General features: G+C 45.9%; 1 protein-coding gene across 1 annotated transcript in view; it reads right to left on the bottom strand.

Moving 5' to 3' along the window:
* Positions 1-26623, bottom strand: part of rassf5 (Ras association domain family member 5) — a 113636-nt gene that overhangs the window by 4056 nt on the left and 82957 nt on the right. The window contains 2 exon segments of the mRNA XM_084315614.1: positions 10991-11143; positions 11242-11406. Coding sequence (XP_084171740.1) covers positions 10991-11143; positions 11242-11406 — 318 coding nt within the window.

The raw sequence follows: 26623 nt of genomic DNA, 5'->3' as shown, positions 1-26623 counted from the left end.
CAAACACACACACAACTAAACACAGAGGCAAGCAAAAACACACATACACACACACAACCAAAAACACACAGGCAAACAAACACACACACAACTAAACACAGAGGCAAGCAAAAACACACATACACACACAACCAAAAACACACAGGCAAACAAACACACACACAACTAAACACAGAGGCAAGCAAAAACACACATACACACACACAACCAAAAACACACAGGCAAACAAACACACACACAACTAAACACAGAGGCAAGCAAAAACACACATACACACACACAACCAAAAACACACAGGCAAACAAACACACACACAACTAACACAGAGGCAAGCAAAAACACACATACACCCACACAACCAAAAACACACAGGCAAACAAACACACACACAACTAAACACAGAGGCAAGCAAAAACACACATACACACACACAACCAAAAACACACAGGCAAACAAACACACACACAACTAAACACAGAGGCAAGCAAAAACACACATACACACACACACACAACTAAAACACAGAGGCAAGCAAAAACACACATACACACACACAACTAAAAACACACAGGCAAACAAACAAACAAACAAACCAACACACACACACACACACACACACACACAATAGCGTGTAGCTGAGCGCTGTTACTGGGTCAAATGTCGAAGGTATACCCTGCACTCATGCTGATTCCATTTCACAGCCCAGAGACCTGTGTCTGCAGGCAACACACACACAGTCAAATCCGCTGTGTTCCTAGTTGGTAGAACATACTACAGTATATAGTTATATATAATTGTATTACCTATATAATAATAATAATAATAATAATAATAATAATAATAATAATAATAATAATAATAATAATAATAATAATAATAATAATAATAATAATAATAATAATATAATAATAATAATTATTATAATAATAATAATAATAATAATAATAATAATAATAATAATAATAATTCATTTAATTTATATAGCGCTTCTCAATGACCCGAAGTCGCTGACAGTAGTCGGGAGCAAGGTAAAAACAAAGAAACAAAAACAACAAAGAAACAAAAACAAAAGGAACATGAGACCATGGGGGAAACAGGGAAGACAGCATGAGATGGCATAAAAAGACAGAGCGGCAGGAGACAGACATCAACCAGGTTGGAGGGGGGGGGGTTAAGGGTGGGGGGGGGGGGGGGGGGGGTCGAAGGCATGGGAGAACGGTATGTATGTATGTATGTATGTATGTATGTATGTATTCTATTACCCTGTCCATACCTGTACCTCCCCTCCCCCCTCCTGCTATGACACCTGAATATCCCCAAGGGGATCAATAAAGGAATATATTATATTATATTATGAATCTGAAGGTAGGTCTTCTATGGTAGCATGAGCAGCGCTGGGCCGATGATGTGAACAACCAGTGATACCATAGTATTTCACCAGCTATAGTCTTTGGGTTATTTTTGCCACGTGGGTTTCGTTTGGGTACTCGCACGTTCACAGTATAGAAATATACAGAGAACAGGAAGAGAGACAAATTACTTATCACTTTCATACAAACATCAGAATAGAAAATATTTGGGTTATTGGTATCGGCCCAAATGTTCATATCGGTGCATCCTTTGTTCATACTGCCTGTTTACAGTAAGAACCAATGTCTCCTTCTATGGTTTTGTGCTGCATGTTGTGTGTATGAGACAGTCTGTACGTGTGTGTGTGTGTGTGTGTGTGTGTGTGTGTGTGTGTGTGTGTGTGTGTGTGAATGCATTTGTAGTGTCGATGATGAACAACAGGGGTTTTATACATTCATTTTCGCTGCATCAGAGAGCAGATTAGAGAGAGTGAGTCTGCATGCTCTCTGCTCTACAATAGAGCATGCACACACACACACACACACACACACACACACACACACACACACACACACACACACACACACACACACACACACACACACACACACACACACACACACACACACACACACACACACACACACACACACACACACACACACACACACACACACACACACACACACACACACACACACACACACACACACACACACACACACACACACACACACACACACACACACATTAAAGCTGCCTGACTTATCTAGAGCAAAAGATTCAGCTCTGGAAATAATTCATGAAGAAAAGAATCTCTCAACTCCCCTCCGACCGTCTGACCAACATAACCATCTCCCTGTGTGTGTGTGTGTGCGTGCGTGCGTGCGTGCGTGTGTGTGTGTGTGTGTGTGTGTGTGTGTGCGTGCGTGCATGCGTGTGTGTGAGTGTTTCAGTATATGCATAGGCGTAGTGTCAGTGGGTACCTGAATGTTAATTTTTGGACCACACACCACTTTAACATAACCTTTAATCAGAGCAGCATAACTGGACCACATACCACTTTAACATAACCTTTAATCAGAGCAGCATAACTGGACCACATACCACTTTAACATAACCTTTAATCAGAGCAGCATAAGTGGACCACACACCACTTTAACACAACCTTTAAATCAGAGCAGCATGACTGGACCACACACCACTTTAACATAACCTTTAAATCAGAACAGCATAACTGGACCGTCACCACATACCACTTTAACATAACCTTTAATCAGAGCAGCACAACTGTCACCACATACCACTTTAACACAACCTTTAGAGGTCAATGGATCGAGGTTTGAATGCTCCCAAGCACTGGAATACACAAACGTCATGTAGAATGCATACTTTTACTCAGACATTCAATAGCAAATACTTCTCTACTTTTACTAAAGTAGAAATTGAATGGAGGACTTTTACTTTTACCAGAGTACTCATGTATCTGGGTATTTCTACTTTTACACTAGTGTAAAGGAACTGTATACTTCTACCACCACTGCTCTTTCTACACATACTGTATGCCTACTTTATAAAAGGTTGACGTTGACAGTGTCAGCTATTAGAAAGGGCTAACCGAAGGGAGCTCCAGTAGCTCACCACGTACCGCGAGCGCTATTTCGGCGCCGTGGACAACCGTGCTCGTCACGGATCTGGGGTTTAGCGAGTTCGAATCCCGGACTGCAGCCGTGCCTTTCCCAGAGTGTCTTCCCCCCCATCTGAACCCTTTCAGCCTGTTTCTGTCGGTCATCCTTGACCAGAATAAATGTGATAAACACATAAAAGAGCCAGGGGAATGGCCAAAGTTTAAAAAAAAGAAAGGGCTAACCGACACCAGATCTGTGAGGCTGCTAAACTCCATATCTAGAGAAGGACACTGCGTTGATCTTTGCATGTCTACTTTCCATATTCAAACACAGGAAAATAATTGAGGGAGGAAAATCACAGTCTACTGTAGGAGGTCAGCTAGTGCTACACCGGACATGGTGTAAGATCGACAGGCTGTAGGGTAATGGCTAGAAGGCATCCACATTGTGGACTCCTCACATGACAATACTACAACTCTGTACACCTGATCAGCACTACTCAGTAGTACTAACCTATATATTTTATACCCAGTTTAATCACCTACATTGTATATTACTATTGCACTTTACGGTTACATTTCCACTCTGGTTGGATGCCAAACTTCCTTACGTTGTACGTTGTAAAAATCTAACCCTAACTAACCTTACTGTCATGCACTTGTCCTAATATACTAACCTACACTGTAGCACTCACTTTGATGAACATCAACATTACTCAGCTGATAGAATTGTACCCTTCCTGATGACTTGTCATACAGAACTTGTAAGTCGCTTTGGATAAAAGCGTCAGCTAAATGACTAAATGTAAATGTACTTGTGCTGTATAATGACAATAAATTAGAATCTAATCTAACATTGTGAACCTCTGCCATTACTGTAATATGACTGAGAAAGGAGCTGTTCCTTCCCTGTTCAAAAGCTGCTACCGTTAGTTATTATATTTAATCTGTTCCTCTTGGCTAATTAGACAAACTCTCCGTCTTGTTTCCAAAGCAGACGACGGCACCGATCGAGCACCCGGGAGGAGCAACCGACCCAATCCTCCCCGGGAGGAGCACAGAGCAGCCGACCCAATCCTCCCCGGGCCTCTCGTCCTCAGCACTCCACCCAAACTCCACACAGCTGGTCAATTATTTAGAGCGCTCGCTCTCTGCCAGGCGGACGTCAGCGGGGCGGCCGGCACAGCGGTAACACAGACTCCCATTGACCTCCATTGTACTCCGTCTGTATGAAAGCTGTCGGCAGAACAGCTTACATTGTTTTGAAAGGTTTGTTTTGAGAGCGCGTCGTGTTTAAGTCGAGCAATTACCTCCCAAACACTGGCCACCATTAAGCGTTCACGCTGTTCTGAAAAGTTAGGTTTGATCCGTTTGAGGCTTATTGCCCCGGTCAGCTGCAGGATGTTTTCCTACCTGGACATTAATATTTCATTAAATTTCCAACCTTGATTTCAACTCGTGAGACACTCTCTTACAGTGACGACGAGCTTACAAAACAAGACACTGTTTATCAGCAATTTCATACATATAGGCACAATAAATAAGAATAAACTATAAAAAGACAGTTACAAGTCGACACGCGGTGGCCGGAGGTCATACTTTTAAATGCAGCGAGAGAAGGAAGAACCTTCAGCTGCAGAGTCAGTCGGAGGGCGTTCCAGGTGTTGGAAGCAGTTCTTCCTAGTTCAGAGCAAACTGGAGGAACCCTAAGAACCATTTGAACGTGTAGACTCAGAGAAAGATTCCATTCCAAGAGTGTTGTGATGTAAGGGGCTTTACAAATAAACCAATATAACAAATATTACGCTTATGAATCTCCAAGTGACTTAAAATTAAGAGGTAATGACCATTTCTGGACGATGGTCTTCAGCCTGATTTACTGTATTTTGTGTTTTGTCGCCAGCAGGCTTAATGTTAGTGATGGTGATGGATGCTAGCTGCTGACGTTAGCGCCAGCAGGCTTAATGTTAGTGATGGTGATGGATGCTAGCTGCTGACGTTAGCGCCAGCAGGCTTAATGTTAGTGATGGATGCTAGCTTCTAACGTTAGCGCCAGCAGGCTTAATGTTAGTGGTGGTGATGGATGCTAGCTGCTAACGTTAGTGCCAGCGGGCTTAATGTTAGTGGTGGTGATGGATGCTAGCTGCTAACGTTAGCGCCAGCGGGCTTAATGTTAGTGGTGGTGATGGATGCTAGCTGCTAACGTTAGCGCCAGCAGGCTTAATATTAGTGATGGTGATGGATGCTAGCTGCTAACGTTAGCGCCAGCAGGCTTAATGTTAGTGATGGTGATGGATGCTAGCTGATAACATTAGCGCCAGCAGGCTTAATGTTAGTGATGGTGGGCGGCTACGTGGCGTAGTGGGCAAGGCAAGGCAAGGCAAGGCGCTCGCCACGAAATCTAGAGACGCTGGGCTTGCCTGTTCGAGCCCAGCGCTCCACATTTGCTTTCAGTTTAGCTGGTTGTCCGTACTAATACACATTGGCCGTATTAGGGGGTGGGAAACTGATGGGTGGGGATCGGGCGTTGTGGACAGCGACTCCTACAGGTCGGTTGGTGCGCCTGCGCAGTAAAATCAGGAAGTGTCGGGGGCAGCGTGAGCCTCCCATGCATTACTCCTCGCCACTGAGAGGTCGAGCTGCGCAGGTGAAAAGATGCGACTGCTGTTACCTCAAGTACCGGAGGGGACTTGTGCTATGTATGACTTAGTCCACATTGCAGCCGGCTTGTGGGAGGCAAGAAACAGCGTTCGTGACAGGGGAGGGTTGAATTGGATGATACGAAATTGGGATGGGAGAAAATATAGAAAATGGGAGAAAAAGTGGATCAAATTTTTTTTTAGTGATGGTGATGGATGCTAGCTGCTGACGTTAGCGCCAGCAGGCTTAATGTTAGTGATGGTGATGGATGCTAGCTGCTAACGTTAGCGCCAGCAGGCTTAATGTTAGTGATGGTGATGGATGCTAGCTGCTAACATTAGCGCCAGCAGGCTTAATGTTAGTGGTGGTGATGGATGCTAGCTGCTGATGTTAGCGCCAGCAGGCTTAATGTTAGTGATGGTGATGGATGCTAGCTGCTAACGTTAGCGCCAGCAGGCTTAATGTTAGTGATGGTGATGGATGCTAGCTGCTGACGTTAGCGGCAGCAGGCTTAATGTTAGTGGTGGTGATGGATGCTAGCTGCTAACGTTAGCGCCAGCGGGCCTAATGTTAGTGGTGGTGATGGATGCTAGCTGCTAACGTTAGCGCCAGCAGGCTTAATCTTAGTGATGGTGATGGATGCTAGCTGCTAACGTTAGTGCCAGCAGGCTTAATGTTAGTGATGGTGATGGATGCTAGCTGCTAACGTTAGCGCCAGCAGGCCACAGAATCCTGTAACGCGTATAAATGTTATAGCTTGGCTTTCTTTTGCATCTATAGCAGCAAAGCACACTGGGGTTGTGGTTGTGGTGCTTTAGTGGCTTAACCTTTGCCAGCCAGTAGCCCCCAGACTGTAGCGCCTGCATCACGTACCACTGAGTGGTAGACATTGAATATACGGTACACATAGTTGTTCACATTAATCATGCATACTGTATATCCTGACTCCCCACTGGCATGTATCTTTAACAAGACTTTAACCAGGCTTGCCTAGTCTGGTTTCTCTCAGTCTTTCTTGTGTACAGTATAATCAACAATGGTTCCCTTAAAGCCATCTCTTCCGTCTCTCTTTCTCTCTCTCCATGCGTGTAGATGTAGACGATCATAAGTCACACATCATGGGAAACCACATAACACAACCACTGACGTATATATATATATATGACTTAGTCCACATTGCAGCCGGCTTGTGGGAGGCAAGAAACAGCGTTCGTGACAGGGGAGGGTTGAATTGGATGATACAAAATTGGGATGGGAGGAAATATAGAAAATGGGAGAAAAAGTGGATAAAAAAAATGTTAGTGATGGTGATGGATGCTAGCTGCTGACGTTAGCGCCAGCAGGCTTAATGTTAGTGATGGTGATGGATGCTAGCTGCTAACGTTAGCGCCAGCAGGCTTAATGTTAGTGATGGTGATGGATGCTAGCTGCTAACATTAGCGCCAGCAGGCTTAATGTTAGTGGTGGTGATGGATGCTAGCTGCTGATGTTAGCGCCAGCAGGCTTAATGTTAGTGATGGTGATGGATGCTAGCTGCTGACGTTAGCGCCAGCAGGCTTAATGTTAGTGATGGTGATGGATGCTAGCTGCTGACGTTAGCGGCAGCAGGCTTAATGTTAGTGGTGGTGATGGATGCTAGCTGCTAACGTTAGCGCCAGCGGGCCTAATGTTAGTGGTGGTGATGGATGCTAGCTGCTAACGTTAGCGCCAGCAGGCTTAATCTTAGTGATGGTGATGGATGCTAGCTGCTAACGTTAGCGCCAGCAGGCTTAATGTTAGTGATGGTGATGGATGCTAGCTGCTAACATTAGCGCCAGCAGGCTTAAAGTTAGTGGTGGTGATGGATGCTAGCTGCTGATGTTAGCGCCAGCAGGCTTAATGTTAGTGATGGTGATGGATGCTAGCTGCTGACGTTAGCGCCAGCAGGCTTAATGTTAGTGATGGTGATGGATGCTAGCTGCTGACGTTAGCGGCAGCAGGCTTAATGTTAGTGGTGGTGATGGATGCTAGCTGCTAACGTTAGCGCCAGCGGGCTTAATGTTAGTGGTGGTGATGGATGCTAGCTGCTAACGTTAGCGCCAGCAGGCTTAATCTTAGTGATGGTGATGGATGCTAGCTGCTAACGTTAGTGCCAGCGGGCTTAATGTTAGTGATGGTGATGGATGCTACCTGCTAACATTAGCGCCAGCAGGCTTAATGTTAGTGATGGTGATGGATGCTAGCTGCTAACGTTAGCACCAGCAGGCTGAATGTCAGTGATGGTGATGGATGCTAGCTGCTAACGTTAGCGCCAGCAGGCTTAATGTTAGTGATGGTGATGGATGCTAGCTGCTAACGTTAGCGCCAGCAGGCCACAGAATACTGTAACGCGTATAAATGTTATAGCTTGGCTTTCTTTTGCATCTATAGCAGCAAAGCACACTGGGGTTGTGGTTGTGGTGCTTTAGTGGCTTAACCTTTGCCAGCCAGTAGCCCCCAGACTGTAGCGCCTGCATCACGTACCACTGAGTGGTAGACATTGAATATACGGTACACATAGTTGTTCACATTAATCATGCATACTGTATATCCTGACTCCCCACTGGCATGTATCTTTAACAAGACTTTAACCAGGCTTGCCTAGTCTGGTTTCTCTCCGTCTTTCTTGTGTACAGTATAATCAACAATGGTTCCCTTAAAGCCATCTCTTCCGTCTCTCTTTCTCTCTCTCCATGCGTGTAGATGTAGACGATCATAAGTCACACATCATGGGAAACCACATAACACAACCACTGACGTATATATATATATATGAACACAAGAAGCAAAAAAACAACCTCCTACAGCGTATAAACTACATAGTCAACTTGTTGCTAACCTGTCGAGACTTAATCTCAGGCAGGGTGTGAAGGAGACCAAAGGGGGGGGGGGGGGGGGGGGGGGGGCTGATAACAACAAAGTATGATCCCAGAATAGAATAACTGAGAAACATCAGTTGCCATGGTAACTAGAAAACGGCTAGCTACATTTAAGTGGTTAGCCTACATGCGCGCGCGCACACACACACACACACACACACACACACACGCACGCACACACAACTAGCAAGTCATATTCAAACAGCACAGTAGCTCTGGTAAACGACAGCAAAACCACTAAACTCAAAGGTCGTACCTATTAGTTTCTGATAAGCGTAGCGGGTGGTGACTCTCTAGAGCTCCTGTAGGTGCTTCCCCGCCAGGGAACACTAGATCTAAACACCACTAGGGAACACTAGATGTAAACACCACTAGGGAACACTAGATCTAAACACCACTAGGGAACACTAGATCTAAACACCACTAGGGAACACTAGATCTAAACACCACTAGGGAACACTAGATCTAAACACCACTAGGGAATACTAGATCTAAACACCACCAGGGAACACTAGATCTAAACACCACTAGGGAACACTAGATCTAAACACCACTAGGGAACACTAGATCTAAACACCACTAGGGAATACTAGATCTAAACACCACTAGGGAACACTAGATCTAAACACCACTAGGGAACACTAGATCTAAACACCACTAGGGAACACTAGATCTAAACACCACTAGGGAACACTAGATCTAAACACCACTAGGGAACACTAGATCTAAACACCACTAGGGAACACTAGATCTAAACACCACTAGGGAACACTAGATCTAAACACCACTAGGGAACACTAGATCTAAACACCGCTAGGGAACACTAGATCTAAACACCACTAGGGAACACTAGATCTAAACACCACTAGGGAACACTAGATCTAAACACCACTAGGGAACACTAGATCTAAACACCACTAGGGAACACTAGATCTAAACACCACTAGGGAACACTAGATCTAAACACCACTAGGGAACACTAGATCTAAACACCACTAGGGAACACTAGATCTAAACACCACTAGGGAACACTAGATCTAAACACCACTAGGGAACACTAGATCTAAACATAGATCTAAACACCAGAGCTGTGGTGTTCGGGGGGAAGCCTTGGGGGGTTTTCCACAGTGGTTGCTTAGTGCAGGTCGCTGTGCTCACATGGTTCTGATTAGTGTATTGTACTTTCGTTAAAAACAGAAAAGATCTACCGGTACATTTGACATTTTCTTGGCTGATGTTATCCGTCAGACCTCAGAGCAGCTAGCAGGAAGTGTCATGGCGGGGCTCGAGGTTCTACCAGGAAGTGTTATGGAGGGGCTCGAGGTTCTACCAGGAAGTGTCATGGCGGGGCTCGAGGTTCTACCAGGAAGTGTCATGGCGGGGCTCGAGGTTCTACCAGGAAGTGTCATGGCGGGGCTCGAGGTTCTACCAGGAAGTGTCATGGCGGGGCTCGAGGTTCTACCAGGAAGTGTCATGGCGGGGCTCGAGGTTCTACCAGGAAGTGTCATGGCGAGGCTCAAGGTTCTACCAGGAAGTGTCATGGCGGGGCTCGAGGTTCTACCAGGAAGTGTCATGGCGGGGCTCGAGGTTCTACCAGGAAGTGTCATGGCGGGGCTCGAGGTTCTACCAGGAAGTGTCATGGCGGGGCTCGAGGTTCTACCAGGAAGTGTCATGGCGGGGCTCGAGGTTCTACCAGGAAGTGTCATGGCGGGGCTCGAGGTTCTACCAGGAAGTGTCATGGCGGGGCTCGAGGTTCTACCAGGAAGTGTCATGGCGGGGCTCGAGGTTCGTGAGCAAAGCCAAGAGGACGACTGATCGATGTCACAAGAACAACACAGAGTGTATGGCCAGAACCTCCCTCTTAATATATCTCACACACACACACACATGCTGGTCTACTGAAGCACACTCACACACACACATGTTCACAAACTGGTATACGGAAGCACGCACACACACACAGACACTGGCCTACTGAATCAGCCCCACACACACACACACACACACACACACACACACAGGCCTACTGAATCAGCCCCCCCCCCCACACACACCTACACACACGCACGCCTACTGAATCGGCCACACACACACACACACACACACACGTTCACACACACACACACACACGCTCACACACACACACACACACACACACACACACACACACGCTCACACACACACACACACACACACGCTCACACACACACGCTCACACACACACGCTCACACACACACGCTCACACACCGGCTTACTGAAGCGCATGCATCCACAACACCACCACCACTTCCTCTGAACACTTCTGCTTTCTAAGCTGTCCATGGAGGCGCTAACTGCCGTGTTCCCCACCCTCCCCAACTGACAACACCAGTCATCACCCCCCCCCCCCCCTAACCCAGAGACAAACCAACCAACTGCTCCATCAGAGAGAGTCCAGCAGCCTGGCCCGGGGGACTCCTCCTCGGTGTATCGTACCTTAACGGCTTCCTGCCGGGTCCTGTTGCTGCTGAAGAAGGTGGTCTTGGCCGTGAAGAAGGTGTAGTCCTCGCTGCCGTCGTCCTCCAGGCTGCAGTAGCCGCTGCTCGTGCTGTTGCTGCTGGTCATGGAGGAGGGGGCCGGGGGGGCCGCCTTGACCGTCATGGAGAGACACCCCAGTGGGGCGGGCTGCCGCTCAGCGGGACGACTGTATAGCGAGCGGTGTCCTCCTCAGAAGGGCCGGTGCCGACGGGGACGAGAGTCTGGAGGCGTCCGACGACTGTCCCCCACTCATCCAGAGGCGGGCAGTTAGTCCCTCGGCTGATGCGTCCAGGGTGCCGTGGGGGTGGGGAGGGGTGGGAGGAGGGGGCGTTGAGCGACGGGTGAGACGGGTGTGAGGCCGGCTCAGATTCACTCTGCGTGCCACCGGAGAGTGGCCAGGAAATCCGAGAGCGAGTGCAGATGTGTCACTTCCTCCTGTCCTGTGGCGTGTGTGTGTGTGTGTGTGTGTGTGTGTGTGTGTGTGTGTGTGTGTGTGTGTGCGCTCTGACGCCGGTGTCACACACAAATGCGTGCAGCGTTTATGCTCATACACATGCGCACCTAGAATGTACATACACACACACACACACACACACACACACACACTGGTGTCAGAGTCAGATTACAGACTGGGTCTCAGGTTAACCCCGCTCACCTGAGAACACCTGTCATAGCCACAAACAAACACACCCGCGTGCAATACCACACGCGCACACACACAAGGTCCTCACCCCCTCCTGTGCTCAGTCTATTCACTGATGAGCGACTGGTATGAAGAGACACCAGCAAACATCAATGATCCTCACAGCCTGAGTCACACACACAGCCGGAGTTCAGCTCAGTGAATCGAGGTTACGCAGTGGCAGTTCCGTTATGCCAGTGTGTGTGTGTGTGTGTGTGTGTGTGTGTGTGTGTGTGTGTGTGTGTGGGAGAGAGAGAGAGAATCCACTGGAGACTGAAGTGAGCAGCGCAGGAAGACGTCGGGGATGCAGCAGCACACGTCCACATGGAGAGATGTTCTCTGGAGATGCTCTCTTGTCCTCTTCTTCTACTCGTGCCTCTCGTCCTTCTTGCTCTCTTGTCCTCTTCTTCTACTCGTGCCTCTCGTCCTTCTCGTCTTCTCCTTTCTGTTTGGCAATATGCTGCTGGAGACAGATGCCTCCCACTCAGCCTCTCTCTCGCTCGCTCTCTCACTCCCTTTGCAAACGCTTTGCTCTCTCTCTCTCTCTCTCTCTCTTACAGCCTTGCTCAACCATCTGTGGTTGAGTCTGTTATCAGCCTGCAAGCTCTCTCTCTGCTGAGCAACACAAACACACTCCCCCTCCCCCCCCCCTCTCTCTCTCTCTTCCTGCTAGCTAATGCACCCTGCACACCAACGCCACTTCCTCTTACAGAGAGAGAGAGAGAGAGAGAGAGAGAGAGAGAGAGAGAGAGAAATGTTGATGAGAGAAAGAGAGGGAGTGACAGAGAGAGAAAGAGAGAGAGAGAGAGAGAGAGGCAGTGATAAAAAGCAATAAACACTGATGAGAAACAGAGATGCAGCCTCACAGCTCTCGTTTTACATGAGAGCACCTGATTTGTAGCCAAGGCACCGAGGAAGATGGCTGCTCTCCCCAGGAAGCCAGAGGCACCACCACCACCACCACAGAACATAAAGGTTCTACTGCAGCTTGTTATGATGGAGCAGGAACCCAGAGGAACCACCACCACCACAGAACATAAAGGTTCTACTGCAGCTTGTTATGATAGAGCAGGAACCCAGAGGAACCACCACTACAGAACATAAAGGTTCTCTACTGCAGCTTGTTATGATGGAGCAGGAACCCAGAGGAACCACCACTACAGAACATAAAGGTTCTCTACTGCAGCTTGTTATGATTGAGCAGGAACCCAGAGGAACCACCACTACAGAACATAAAGGTTCTCTACTGCAGCTTGTTATGATGGAGCAGGAACCCAGAGGAACCACCACTACAGAACATAAAGGTTCTCTACTGCAGCTTGTTATGATGGAGCAGGAACCCAGAGAACATAAAGGTTCTCCACTGCAGCTTGTTATGATTGAGCAGGAACCCAGAGGAACCACCACTACAGAACATAAAGGTTCTCTACTGCAGCTTGTTATGATGGAGCAGGAACCCAGAGGAACCACCACTACAGAACATAAAGGTTCTCTACTGCAGCTTGTTATGATGGAGCAGGAACCCAGAGAACATAAAGGTTCTCCACTGCAGCTTGTTATGATGGAGCAGGAACCCAGAGAACATAAAGGTTCTCCACTGCAGCTTGTTATGATGGAGCAGGAACTAGGGATGGGATCGAATATTCGATCCCATATCTACATTCGATTTTCATGTCAGAAAATAAATAATAAACATTTTTTTTAAGCAAACCATTCTTATTTCATTCCTGTTTATATTTAGAGACAGCCCAATTGATCTAAAAGATGCACATGCTACTGTTTCTGTTTGTTTATTAATTAAAACCGGTTGATAGAAGTGCCTATTTATGTGCAATACCCTTTGATTTGAATGATCCATTCTATTATAAAGAATAACTGAATTCAACTGAAACTGAAAATTTTAACTGAATTTAAACTGAAACAGAAAATAACAATATATTTTTAATAAAAAATATTAACTACACATCTCTGTGTAGCGGAACGGTGGCTCAGAGCTGTCCGTGGTGCTGAACCGGACAGCGGAGTTTCTCATTCACAAAACAAAGACTGAAAGGGATATATATGTTCAGAGGGTCTCTCCGTTTATTCAACTCGACAACACAGGCAGCAGTCTGAGTCTGAGTCAACAATATTGTACCTACACTCTACATCCATCTACATGCCTTGATGATGTCATTCTTTATGTAGCCTATCAGTTGTCCTTAAGCTCAATAAACACACAGCCTCATATCTCTCCCATTGGTCTCGTTTGTTGTTCTAATCTAAGGGAAACCCTGGTTGGGACTGATATGACAAAGACCAACCCCATCAATGAATGAACATGTTGGGAACAGATGCACCAAAACGTATATCTAGCTTAGTCAGAGACCCCCCCCCCCACACACACACAGACAGTGAGCCAAGGGGATCCAAATCCTTAAAGTGAGATTAACGTCATATTGTGCGAGTGCCCTCGGGTTACAGATTACCCTGACCCTTGACCTTCCACTGACCCCTGCTCTCTGCCCTCTGACCCTGGCTTTGACCCCCATCATCAAGAACCGTTAATGCTCCTGTCATTGCTGAGATAGACTGCAATATAATAAGTGTGTGTGTGTGTGTGTGTGTGTGTGTGTGTGTGTGTGTGTGTGTGTGTGTGTGTGTGTGTGTGTGTGTGTGTGTGTGTGTGTGTGTGTGTGTGTGTGTGTGTGTGTGTGTGTGTGTGTGTAAAATACGATTTACAGAGGTCCTCAGACAAGGTATTACTTCAATCTATACAATGCTGCCCTATGGCGGTGGCGTCTGTGTGGATGTGTGTGTCTGTCGTTCTGTGGTGGATGTGTGTGTCAGTCGTTGTGTGTGGATGTGTGTGTCAGTCGTTCTGTGTGGTTGTGTGTGTCAGTCGTTGTGTGTGGATGTGTGTGTCAGTCGTTGTGTGTGGATGTGTGTGTCAGTCGTTGTGTGTGGATGTGTGTGTCAGTCGTTCTGTGTGGTTGTGCGTGTCAGTCGTTCTGTGTGGTTGTGTGTGTCAGTCGTTCTGTGGTGGTTGTGCGTGTCAGTCGTTCTGTGTGGTTGTGTGTGTCAGTCGTTCTGTGTGGTTGTGTGTGTCAGTCGTTGTGTGTGGATGTGTGTGTCAGTCGTTGTGTGTGGATGTGTGTGTCAGTCGTTGTGTGTGGATGTGTGTGTCAGTCGTTCTGTGTGGTTGTGCGTGTCAGTCGTTCTGTGTGGTTGTGTGTGTCAGTCGTTCTGTGGTGGTTGTGCGTGTCAGTCGTTCTGTGTGGTTGTGCGTGTCAGTCGTTCTGTGGTGGTTGTGCGTGTCAGTCGTTCTGTGGTGGTTGTGCGTGTCAGTCGTTCTGTGTGGTTGTGCGTGTCAGTCGTTCTGTGGTGGTTGTGCGTGTCAGTCGTTCTGTGGTGGTTGTGCGTGTCAGTCGTTCTGTGTGGTTGTGCGTGTCAGTCGTTCTGTGGTGGTTGTGTGTGTCAGTCAGGTTACTGAGACAGATCACCTGCAGCCCCCGTCCTCAGATCCATAGTGTAATCACTACAGGGGGAGCAGTGGGCAGGTCGAACACACTGAACAATATCACACTGGGGGCAGTAAGAGGGGGGGGGGGGGGGGGGGACTGTTCGGACGCACTAAACGGTACCTGGTCGAACACGCTGAACAATGGTTCTGTTGGGGCAGGAGGGTAGGAGTGTGTGAGGGGGGGGGTTGTACGGTCGAACAGTAACCCTAGTTGGGGGTAGAGCGGTCGAAAGCATAGGTGGGGGATGGAACACACCGGACGATAACTACTAGGGCTGTGGGCGGGGGCTCTGAACCGTGTCCCTACTGCTGCGGTCATGTCGATGGAGACCTGTCAACTCTGTCCTCTGCTGCTCTCTGTGTGTGTGTGTGTGTGTGTGTGTGTGTGTGTGTGTGTGTGTGTGTGTGTGTGTGTGTGTGTGTGTGTGTGTGTGTGTGTGTGTGTGTGTGTGTGTGTGTGTGTGTGTGTGTGTGTGTGTGTGTGTGTGTGTGTGTGTGTGTGTGTGCGTGCGTGCGTGCGTGCGTGTGTGTATTGGAGAAAAGGGAATCAATTTCTGCTGGTGCAAGCACAAAAGGGACTCCTTAAGACAGGGGGGGGGCAGGGAGAGTGGGGGAAAGAGAGACAAGGAGAGGGGGGGAGAGAGAGAGAACTCCAGCAGAGAGCAGAGCGCATGTCTCCTCTTGTCTGCGGTAAGAGGAGAGGACAGGAAGCAGATACATAGTAGGTAAGGTGCAACAAGGCCAGGGGGCTTAACCCTTTCACTACCACACCACAGAAGGTTAACCCTTTCACTACCACACTACAAAAGGTTAACCCTTTCACTACCACACGACATAAGGTTAACCCTTTCACTACCACACGACATAAGGTTAACCCTTTCACTACCACACTACAGAAGGTTAACCCTTTCACTACTACACTACAGAAGGTTAACACTTTCACTACCACACTACAGAAGGTTAACCCTTTCACTACCACACTACAAAAAGTTAACCCGTTCACTACCACACTACAGAAGGTTAACCCTTTCACTACCACACTACATAATGTTAACCCTTTCACTACCACACCACATAAGGTTAACCCTTTCACTACAGACGGTTAACCCTTTCACTACCACACCACAGAAGGTTAACCCTTTCACTACCACACTACAGAATGCTAACCCTTTCATTACCACACCACAGAAGGTTAACCATTTCACTACCACACTACACCCTTTCACTACCACACTACAGAAGGTTAACCCTTTCATTACCACACTACAAAAGGTTAACCCTTTCACTACCACACTACATACGGTTAACCCTTTCACTACCACACTACAGAAGGTTAACCCTTTCACTACCACACTACAAAGGGTTAACCCTTTCACTACCACACTACTGAAGGTTAACCCGTTCACTACCACACTACAAAAGGTTAACCCATTCACTACCACACTACAAAAGGTTAACCCTTTCACTACCACACTACATAAGGTTAACCCTTTCACTACCACACTACAAAGGGTTAACCCTTTCACTACCACACTACAGAAGGTTAACCCGTTCACTACCACACTACAAAGGTTAACCCTTTCACTACCACACTACAGAAGGTTAACCCGTTCACTACCACACTACAAAAGGTTAACCCTTCCACTACCACACTACAGAAGGTTAAGGTAAGTCGAGAAGAGGAGGTAGTGAGGTGTACAAAGGCTGTGGCCCAGGCTAAGCAGGGGCAGTGGATGAACTGGGAAAGTGTAGAGGAGAGGAAGCTTAGCTGGAAGGACCTGTGGAGTCTGGAGGAAAATCATGTAAAATCCCTGATAGGAGCTGCTTGTGATGTGCTGCCTTCATCACCACAGCACCTAAAACAGTGGGTCGCCAGAGACAGTCGTGTCCACTGTGTTCAGAGACGGCCTCTGTGAGGCATATTCTGTCAGGCTGTAAGATGATGGATTTCTCAACGTCGCTATACGTGGCGACAGGACCAGGTTTTTGAAAAGCTTAGCAGCAGGAATTGAAGTTCAGGTGAATTCAGGAAGAGATCAGGAGAAGCAGAACATGGGTTTAATTATATTTGATTTATCTTAGTCTTAGTTGTTTTTATTTATTTTTAAGGTGTTTTATTAGGTTTTGAGAGGTATATTTTTTATTTGTATTAATTCTATTTTATTCTATTTTATTTTTTACTGTATTTTATCTCCCTATGTTTTCCTCCCCCCTGCGTGGTGGGCACACCTTGCTTTACCCACAGGCCCTGACAGGTGCATGTTGTATCCTGCACTCTTACTCTCATACACCTACACACCTCCAGGCACACTGTACACTCACCAGTACATATTACTCTCATACACCTACACACCTCCAGGCACACTGTACACTCACCAGTACATATTACTCTCATACACCTACACACCTCCAGGCACACTGTACACTCACCAGTACATATTACTCTCATACACCTACACACCTCCAGGCACACTGTACACTCACCAGTACATATTACTCTCATACACCTACACACCTCCAGGCACACTGTACACTCACCAGTACATATTACTCTCATACACCTACACACCTCCAGGCACACTGTACACTCACCAGTACATATTACTCTCATACACCTACACACCTCCAGGCACACTGTACACTCACCAGTACATATTACTCTCATACACCTACACACCTCCAGGCACACTGTACACTCACCAGTACATATTACTCTCATACACCTACACACCTCCAGGCACACTGTACACTCACCAGTACATATTACTCACAGACATCTGAAGGACCGCAATGGAAATAAAGCTGTAAGCTTTCTTGCGTTTTTATCCTTTCGATAATGGTGGGCCTCTATATGTATACTTGTATATATGTTCATGATCAATAAAGATCTCTATCTATCTATCTATAGTGCAGCCATTACATGTTTTGTCTGTGAGGGAGAGAAATGTAGAGGTAGGTTTTTAGACAGGCATGAGTGAGGCAACGATTGGGGAGATTGTTAGTAGGTGTATTCTACACATCTGACAATATCATAATTATATGTTTCATACCATATCCATAATCATTTATACATTGTGTGTCATGCTTTTTTCCATGCATTGCGTATTCTATATAGGCTTCGTCTGTGATGTTAAAGAGGGAACTGTTGGCGGTCTGTTAGGTTTAACGGTCAGGCCGTGGCCAGAGAGAGGGGGTTGAGGCAGTAACGAGGTTTCGCACCAATGGTTGCTATCTTGGTAACCATCTGGCATCCTGCTTTCTCACCTTAAGTGGCAAAGAAGGCTAAACTCTTTGCCGACTCATGCATGATGCATCCCAAAATATAATGACTTTGTTCCCTCTCATTTCATTGTGAAAGAGAATATTAACCCTCTAAAGCAGTGTCGTGTCCACGCAACACTAGACATGTTTCGCAAAACATTAAATATCTTTGGAACCGTTTGGGATAAAGACTCTCTTTGAATTGTATCTGAATCAGGAGATTCTCTTCTCTCCACCAAAACGAAGGTGTAGCTCTCCTACAGGCTGGCTGGAAGTGCGCAGAACTAAGGCATAGAATAATTTAGCAAACACCAAAATTTATGTATTTTCACATTGTCTGCTAAGAAAAGCCCAGAACAATAAAATGGCTGTCACTCACCGAGGAAAAGGTGTATTTGAACCATATACCACATGGAGGTTCGAAACACCTAAACACCAAAATCTAACTTTCCATGTTGAAAAAAACAATAATTCCCTGGTAAACTGTGCAGTTATTCAACAAAACAAGGTTTTTTCACAGTTTTTTTTATTTTTTATGTCAAATATTGTATGCTCACACAAAGGTAATGTATGATGGTGACTCTACACTGCACCAGAAATAATGGGTAGGTTCCCCTGAATCATAAAAGGTACAACAATTGATACCGACTCAAAGAATAAGCTCAGAATTGGCAAACATTTTACACTATGTCCAGGCGAACCTTTGTCTATGTAGGCTTGTCTATGTAGAGGGTTAAGTTCTGCTGGGTGTTCTCTCTCACTTTCACTTCACCTCTTAACACACAGGCCTCATTTCTATAGAACTAATGATCTTTTGACTATTGTTTTATATAATCTTGTATGGATCCATACTGTAATAAACTATCATATTGAACGTTAGAAATAGTCTCCTGATCATTCTACTTTAGGACAGCAATTAAATATTTTTTTTATTTTTTATTTTTTTTTATTGGTCTTTTTCCCCCTCCATTTTCCTCCGATTTTCTCCCATCCCAATGTTAATCGTTATGCCAATTCCCAGTCCCCTTCCTGGTCGCTGCGCACTTACCCCCCACAGTCGGTCTGGGAGAGTGGAGGTGGAGGCTACCACGTGCTTCCTCCGACACACGTCCAGCCAATCACCGCTTCTTTTCACCTGGCAGCGCGGATCCTCCCTGAGAGGGCGTAGCGTGTGGAAGGATCACACTACCCCCCTTAGATCCTATCCGCGCTTAGCAGGCCCCCCGACCGAACTGTAGGAGTCGCTGTTTCCAACGACCCGGACCCACCCCGCCAGCTTCTCCCACCCTCTAATACTGCCAATTGTATTAGTGTGAACGGCCAGCCAAGCTGGTGACAACCCCGGAGCTGTGAGCTGGATTCGAACAGGCGAATCCTAGCGTCTCCGGGGTTGGTGACGAACGCAATCTCCGCTACGCCACCTAACCGCCTAAATATTCGTATTTTAATATCAATGAATACGTCTTTCTTTCTTTCTTTTCTTTCTTTTCTTTTGTTTTATGAGAACTAGTTAGACTAACTTCAGGCCTGACCTGGTGTTATGGTCTGTGAGTCATCGGGTAGTTTATTCTATAGTATTGACCAGAGGCTTATGGAAGGAAAAAGCTTAGATATGCAGATCTGGCAGCAGAAACTGAAGTAGAAGTAGGATGCAGAGGGTTCAGAGCACAATTTAGCTGGGGATTTGTGTGCAGAGTTTGCAAAAGGCAGTCAAGGAGATGTCAGAAGAAGCATTGAAAGGAAGTCAGTGGATTTGGTTGAGGAGAAATAATGTCAGCTGGGGGCCAAAGTAAACAAGAGTATTGTTTTTATAATAATAATAATAATAATAATAAATTGGATTTTAAGAGAAGCGCCTTTCTCAGACTTAAGGACACTGTACAAGGAAAGGGTGAAAAAATTTACATTTTGAAAAAATAAAAGATAAAAAATAAAAAATTATGAATATATGTGTATAGTAACAACAGGAAAAAACAAATGAGATAAAAAAGGAAGCAAGGTGCTGTCCAATTGGATGAAGTGGTTGAAATTAACAAACAAAAAACAAACAAAAAAAAACAACGGGATCTGTGGCTGTTATTCTGTTTCTTTTAGTACCGTTTAGGATACCAAGAGGAAGTTCAGCATGTGGGTATCATGGGCAGTGAGAGCTAGCATGGGGGGGGGGGTGGTTCTGAGTCACTGGAACGAACTGTCAAGCCTTCCCGAGGTGTCGTGGCCCTAACTTGACAAAACACCAGTTAAGGGAAGTGCTCACTTGATAACCCTGGTGATATGCTGGCTCTCACTGCCTATCTATCTACACGCTGGGTTATGGTGGCCATTAGGGGCCATGTGGTAGGGTATGTACTATGTAGCATCTATCTACACGCTGGGTTATGGTGGCCATTAGGGGCCATGTGGTAGTGTTTTACGTGCCAGGCTGTTTGCCACTGTGTCCTGTGTTGCAGCAATCAGCTGCTAATTGGGGAGCTGCCTGTCTGGGCTCAAAAAGCCCTCCCCCGCCCCACATACTGCCACTCTACTGCTGGAAGACACTGTGGGAGCAGTGCCCCCCCCCCCTTCCACCACAATTACCTTTTGTTTGTGTTAGTTATAGTAATAAATATATCCTTTTGGTTTAAACTTGACCGTTGGTGTCTGTGTCCCCTTTATGTTGCTTCCCTCTGAGCCAGGGTCGTAACATATTGGGGGCTCGTCCGGTATTGAATTTGGAAAACATTTAATAATTAAATTGAATAATCAGTAATATATACGCCTAGACTTTGTGTGATTAGGCTATTGCCTTTAGTTTGTTTGGCCTTAGTTTTGTGGTGGCTGGGTAGTGTGGTGAATCAGCACATACAGCACATGGCGAGTATGACATTGAGCACAGTTTCCACAGAATGGGGTTCAGAACAGAAATCTCTGAGGTGAGGATCACTTTAAAGAACGTGCAGGTGTTTAAAAATGATGTGTTTTAATTCTCCCTGCTGCTGGTGTACACTGTGTAGAGAAACAACACACGAGGTGGTGACTGTGGCTTCTTGGTTAATAAAGAGCGTCTGTCGGTGTGTAGGGCTCTATGGTAGGTAGGGATGAGAGCGTCTGTCGGTGTGTAGGGCTCTATGGTAGGTAGGGATGAGAGCGTCTGTCTGTGTGTAGGGCTCTATGGTAGGTAGGGATGAGAGCGTCTGTCTGTGTGTAGGGCTCTATGGTAGGTAGGTAGGTAGGGATGAGAGCGTCTGTCGGTGTGTAGGGCTCTATGGTAGGTAGGGATGAGAGCGTCTGTCGGTGTGTAGGGCTCTATGGTAGGTAGGGATGAGAACGTCTGTCGGTGTGTAGGGCTCTATGGTAGGTAAGGATGAGAGCGTCTGTCGGTGTGTAGGGCTCTATGGTAGGTAGGGATGAGAACGTCTGTCGGTGTGTAGGGCTCTATGGTAGGTAGGGATGAGAGCGTCTGTCGGTGTGTAGGGCTCTATGGTAGGTAGGGATGAGAGCGTCTGTCTGTGTGTAGGGCTCTATGGTAGGTAGGGATGAGAGCGTCTGTCTGTGTGTAGGGCTCTATGGTAGGTAGGGATGAGAACATATTGTTTTGTTTAAACAAATATATTTGATCAGCACCTACACTGTGCAGTGTATTGAGATGGGACCTACTGCTGAACAACATGCTGGGTACAGCTCGCTAGCTAGCTAATCTCGCTAGCTAATCTCTCCTGATTGGATAAAATGGGAATGGGATACCAGAAAATATATTTTGTGTTTACTGCAGAGTAGAGGGACTGGGAGACCCATGTTACTGACCTCACACTCTATATCAATGATGGCTGTCAGAATGTAGACCACTTATTATAACAACAAAATACCACTTCAAGTAAAAACAATATGTTAACATACTAGGGGTGGGGTGGGGGGGTCCCTAATGCTAGGCTACTTCAACACACCCTCTTGCCTGAAAACCATTGACTAGTTATTTGTGCAGCTTTGGACCGAAATTCTGCAGTAGAGCTACAGTTCCTTCTTAAGCGTAACAATTTACCGACTGGGATACATTATGAATAAGATGGAGACTGTCTGCTCTGAGCAGAGTGTTCCTATTTAAAGACTGTTCCCCCAAACTGTCACTGCAACAGTCCCAGTCCTCCGACAGCTCTGTAGCACCCTGGAGACGTGGACTTCAGACTCATGATGGGTAATTGCCTGAGACAATGACCTGCTCAGGTCATCAAAGTGAGACCTGCTCAGGTCATCAAAGTGAGACCTGCTCAGGTCATCAAAGTGAGGCAGGCTATTCTCGGTCCTCGCTCCACAACGGTGGAACAAACTCTCCACCACAGTCAGGACAGATGAAACCTGGACAATTTTCCACATTGACAAAAACACAGCTCTTAACCTATTCCCTGCCACCACTTTGATCATCTTATACACCATTCTCTGCCAGTACTGTAAGTCTATGGAGATGTTCACCTTCTTTGCAGGGCTATAACTTTTTAAATTGTATTGCTAAATTGACATTACTATGGCCCATTCAACATCGATTACCTATCGTTCAGGATGTAGGAACGTTTTACTTTTTCATTCACACATTCATACGAAAATACCGTCTAGAGTATAAATATGTTTTTATCGTTTTCTGCAGTATTTCCCAGAACGTGAGATATAGGCACAAATGCATATATTAGATCATCAAATGCAGTTTGATACCGATCAACGCTATATTAAAAATTTCAACTGTACATGGTCCTAAGGGTTATGACTGATCATGCGCGGGTGAGCGGAGGGGGGGGGGGGGGGTCGTTTATAATTCCGTGATAGTCGTTAGATGCTTCATGTAGTATGGGTGATATATTGATCAGAGCAGTTTGTATCGAAAATGATAAACAAAAACGCTGAAACTCACGTCAGTCTCCTCGTACCGTTGGGCGATGAGAGTGGAGCAAACAGATCCCAGTTATGTGGTGGGGCTCTAGGCGATCCATTTCCGGTTTGTATATTACTAATACACGCCCAAATCATGTAGATTATTGAGTTATGGCAAAGATCCATATCCACGGTGTGTGTATTGAGTCCCGGGACGATAAACGAGTGGCCGGACGGAATTAGGAGACGGACCGAGCTGCAACGGGCATTTCCGGTTTGGCAACTCGCCGATCAGCCACCAGGTGGCAGTATTGAAGCGTTGCAGAGTTGTGCTGAGTCCATCAGCATCTGACAAGGCTCCGTGAGTGGAATATAATACTATGGCGAAAATATGAAATTATGATCAGAATCACGTCGTACGCCGTTATTGGCAGAATTCGCATGAACTTGAAACCCGTCGTACGACGTTATTGGCGGGGAAAGGGTTAAAACAATATCTATAATATATATAATAAAAAATTAATAAAAACCTTCTTATTGTCTTTTACTATTATGTACCTTACTACTGCCTATCATGCTAATATGTCTATACTACTATGCTACTATACTTATACTACTGCCTATCATGCTAATATGTCTATACTACTATGCTGTCTACTATACCAAGTGTCATGGAGAGGGACCCTGTCGGCCACCCGCCCCCTGCGGATGGGTGTCCCCCAGGGCTCGGTCCTAGGACCCCTTCTCTTCTCCCTCTACACTAAATCACTGGGTAACATTATCATGTCTCATGGCTTCTCGTATCATTGTTATGCCGATGATACTCAACTCTTCCTCTCCTTCCCTCCCTCAGATATCCACGTCTCTGAGCGGATCTCGGCCTGTCTGTCCGACATCTCCGCCTGGATGATGACCAACCACCTCAAACTGAACCTGAAAACAGAATTGCTCCACCTGCCGGCCAAATCCTCCCCCCTGACCGACCTTTCCATCAGTCGAGAATGCAGCTGTGACCGCGTCCCCGACCGCCAAGAACCTTGGTGTTGTCCTCGACGACCAGTTGAACTTCTCTGCTCACATCGCAGAGACAACCAGAACCTGCAGATTCCTCCTGAGCAACGTCAGAAGGATCCGCCCCTTCCTGACAAAAGAAGCCACCCAATCAACAGTCATCTCCCGCCTTGACTACTGCAACGCACTGCTTGCTGGCCTCCCGGCCACTGCCACCAAGCCTCTTCAACTCATTCAGAACGCAGCGGCCCGCCTGATCTCAAACCTACCGAAGTCGGCCCATGTCACCCCACTTCTTAGGGACCTGCACTGGCTCCCCATTGCTGCACGAATCCGCTTCAAGGCCCTCGACCTGGCATACCGTGCGGCTCCCGCCTACCTCCGGTCAATGGTCTCTTAACTACACACCCTCAAGACCCCTACGCTCTGCATCTTCTTGCTGCCTCAGACCTACTCCTATCCGAGCCGAAACCCGTCCAATCTTTCGCCGTCAACTAAAGACGCACTTCAACCATTATATGAATTAAAAAATAAAAGAAATAAAAAAATATCTACCCCTAACTAACCTTACTGTCATGAACTTGTCCTAATAAACTAACCTACACTGTAACACGCAACACTTTGATGAACATTGTTACTCAGCTGATAGAGTTGTACCCTTCCTGATGACTTGTCGTACAGAACTTGTAAGTCGCTTTGGATAAAAGCGTCAGCTAAATGACTAAATGTAAATGTAAATGCTATACTTGTACTACTACCTATCATGCTAATATGTCTGTACTACTATGCTCCTATACTTGTACTACTACCTATTAGGGATGGGATGATACATCGATCCAGATCGATATATCGATCTATTATCAATGATCCAATAGGATCGATGCACAGCAGTAGCGTCTGAAACGCGGACATTGCAACAGAGTAAGGCTGTCCCCGAAGCCTGTTTTTGGGATTCGAACTTCGTCAGGGTTTTTCGAACGAATGTTCAAACCTTCGTTTTTAATGAAAAATTTAAAATCATTAAATGTATTTTTTATTTTTATTTTTATAAATATCCTCAAACTAAATCCTCAATTTGAATGAAGTGATTAATCTGATTAAATGAGTCTTTAAATTTTTTTTATTAAATCAACTTTCCAGACCCAGCCCCACCCCAACTAAATCAACTTTCTAATGAATATAACTCGTCCGTTTTTTTTTTTATTATCTTTTTCCCCCTCCTTTTTTCCGATTTCTCTCCCATCCCATTCTCCCTTTGTGTGTGTGCAGATGAAGTATAGTATATTTATAGTAAATGTCAAATGATATTTCCGTTGCCTTTTTTGAGTTGATCTAAATGTTACCGATTGTGTTAAATGGGCATATAATATCGTCTCATATCGATCGCAGACACCTGAATCGAATCGTATCGTGGCAGACTGTGATATCGGCAATTATACAACGGCATGCAAATTTCTCGATTCTGATTGGCTGAAACAGTCAATTTACACGTATGTATCCGTCACAATTCCACGCTCCTGGTCCCAGGACCCGCCCACAACCGAATCACAATCACTCCGCCGTGCGGATTTTTTGGAAAAAACAAGATGGCGGACAATAATCTTTAACAAATGGATATGTTGATAGCGTCATAACGACTAAATATAAAGCGATTCTGTCACGGCGAATGTCTTAGTCCTTTAAACAATGTTGGATGATGTAATTGATGGGTCATTGTAGAACAAAATAAAAATCGCGCGAATTGATTGATTAATTTGCAATTTTTTTTCTTCCCCTTCCTTGCCAGAGCTCACTCTCTCACACTGTCTGGCTTTCTCTCTCACTCACTCACTCACTCACACACTCACACACTCACACACTCACACACTCACACACACACACACACACACACACACACACACACAATGTCTTAGTTGTTTAAACAATGTTGGATGATGTAATTGATGGGTCATGAGTCATTGTAGAACAAAATAAAAATCGCGCGAATTGATTGATTTTTTTTTTTTTTTACCTACTTTCAATAGAAGCATCTAAGAATGAAGTTCTATAGAAAGTAGGTCTGCATTCCCTTAACTATTGTGTGTATTGAGCCGTACTGTATTGTACCCATTCTGCATCTGGTAATACAATTTTCAATCAATCAATCAATCATTCCAATAACAACCACTAACTTCATAATTAAAAACTAAAGAAAAGTTGGATGTGTTAGTTGGTTGGATGTGTTAGTTGAAAGGCAGTTGGATGTGTTAGTTGGTTGGATGTCTTAGTTGAAAGGCAGTTGGATGTGTTAGTTGGT

The sequence above is a fragment of the Notolepis coatsorum genome, assembly GCF_963971535.1.
Source record: "Notolepis coatsorum genome assembly, chromosome: 6".
Taxonomy (NCBI): Eukaryota; Metazoa; Chordata; class Actinopteri; order Aulopiformes; family Paralepididae; genus Notolepis; species Notolepis coatsorum.
This window is presented reverse-complemented; position numbering and strand designations above follow the sequence as displayed.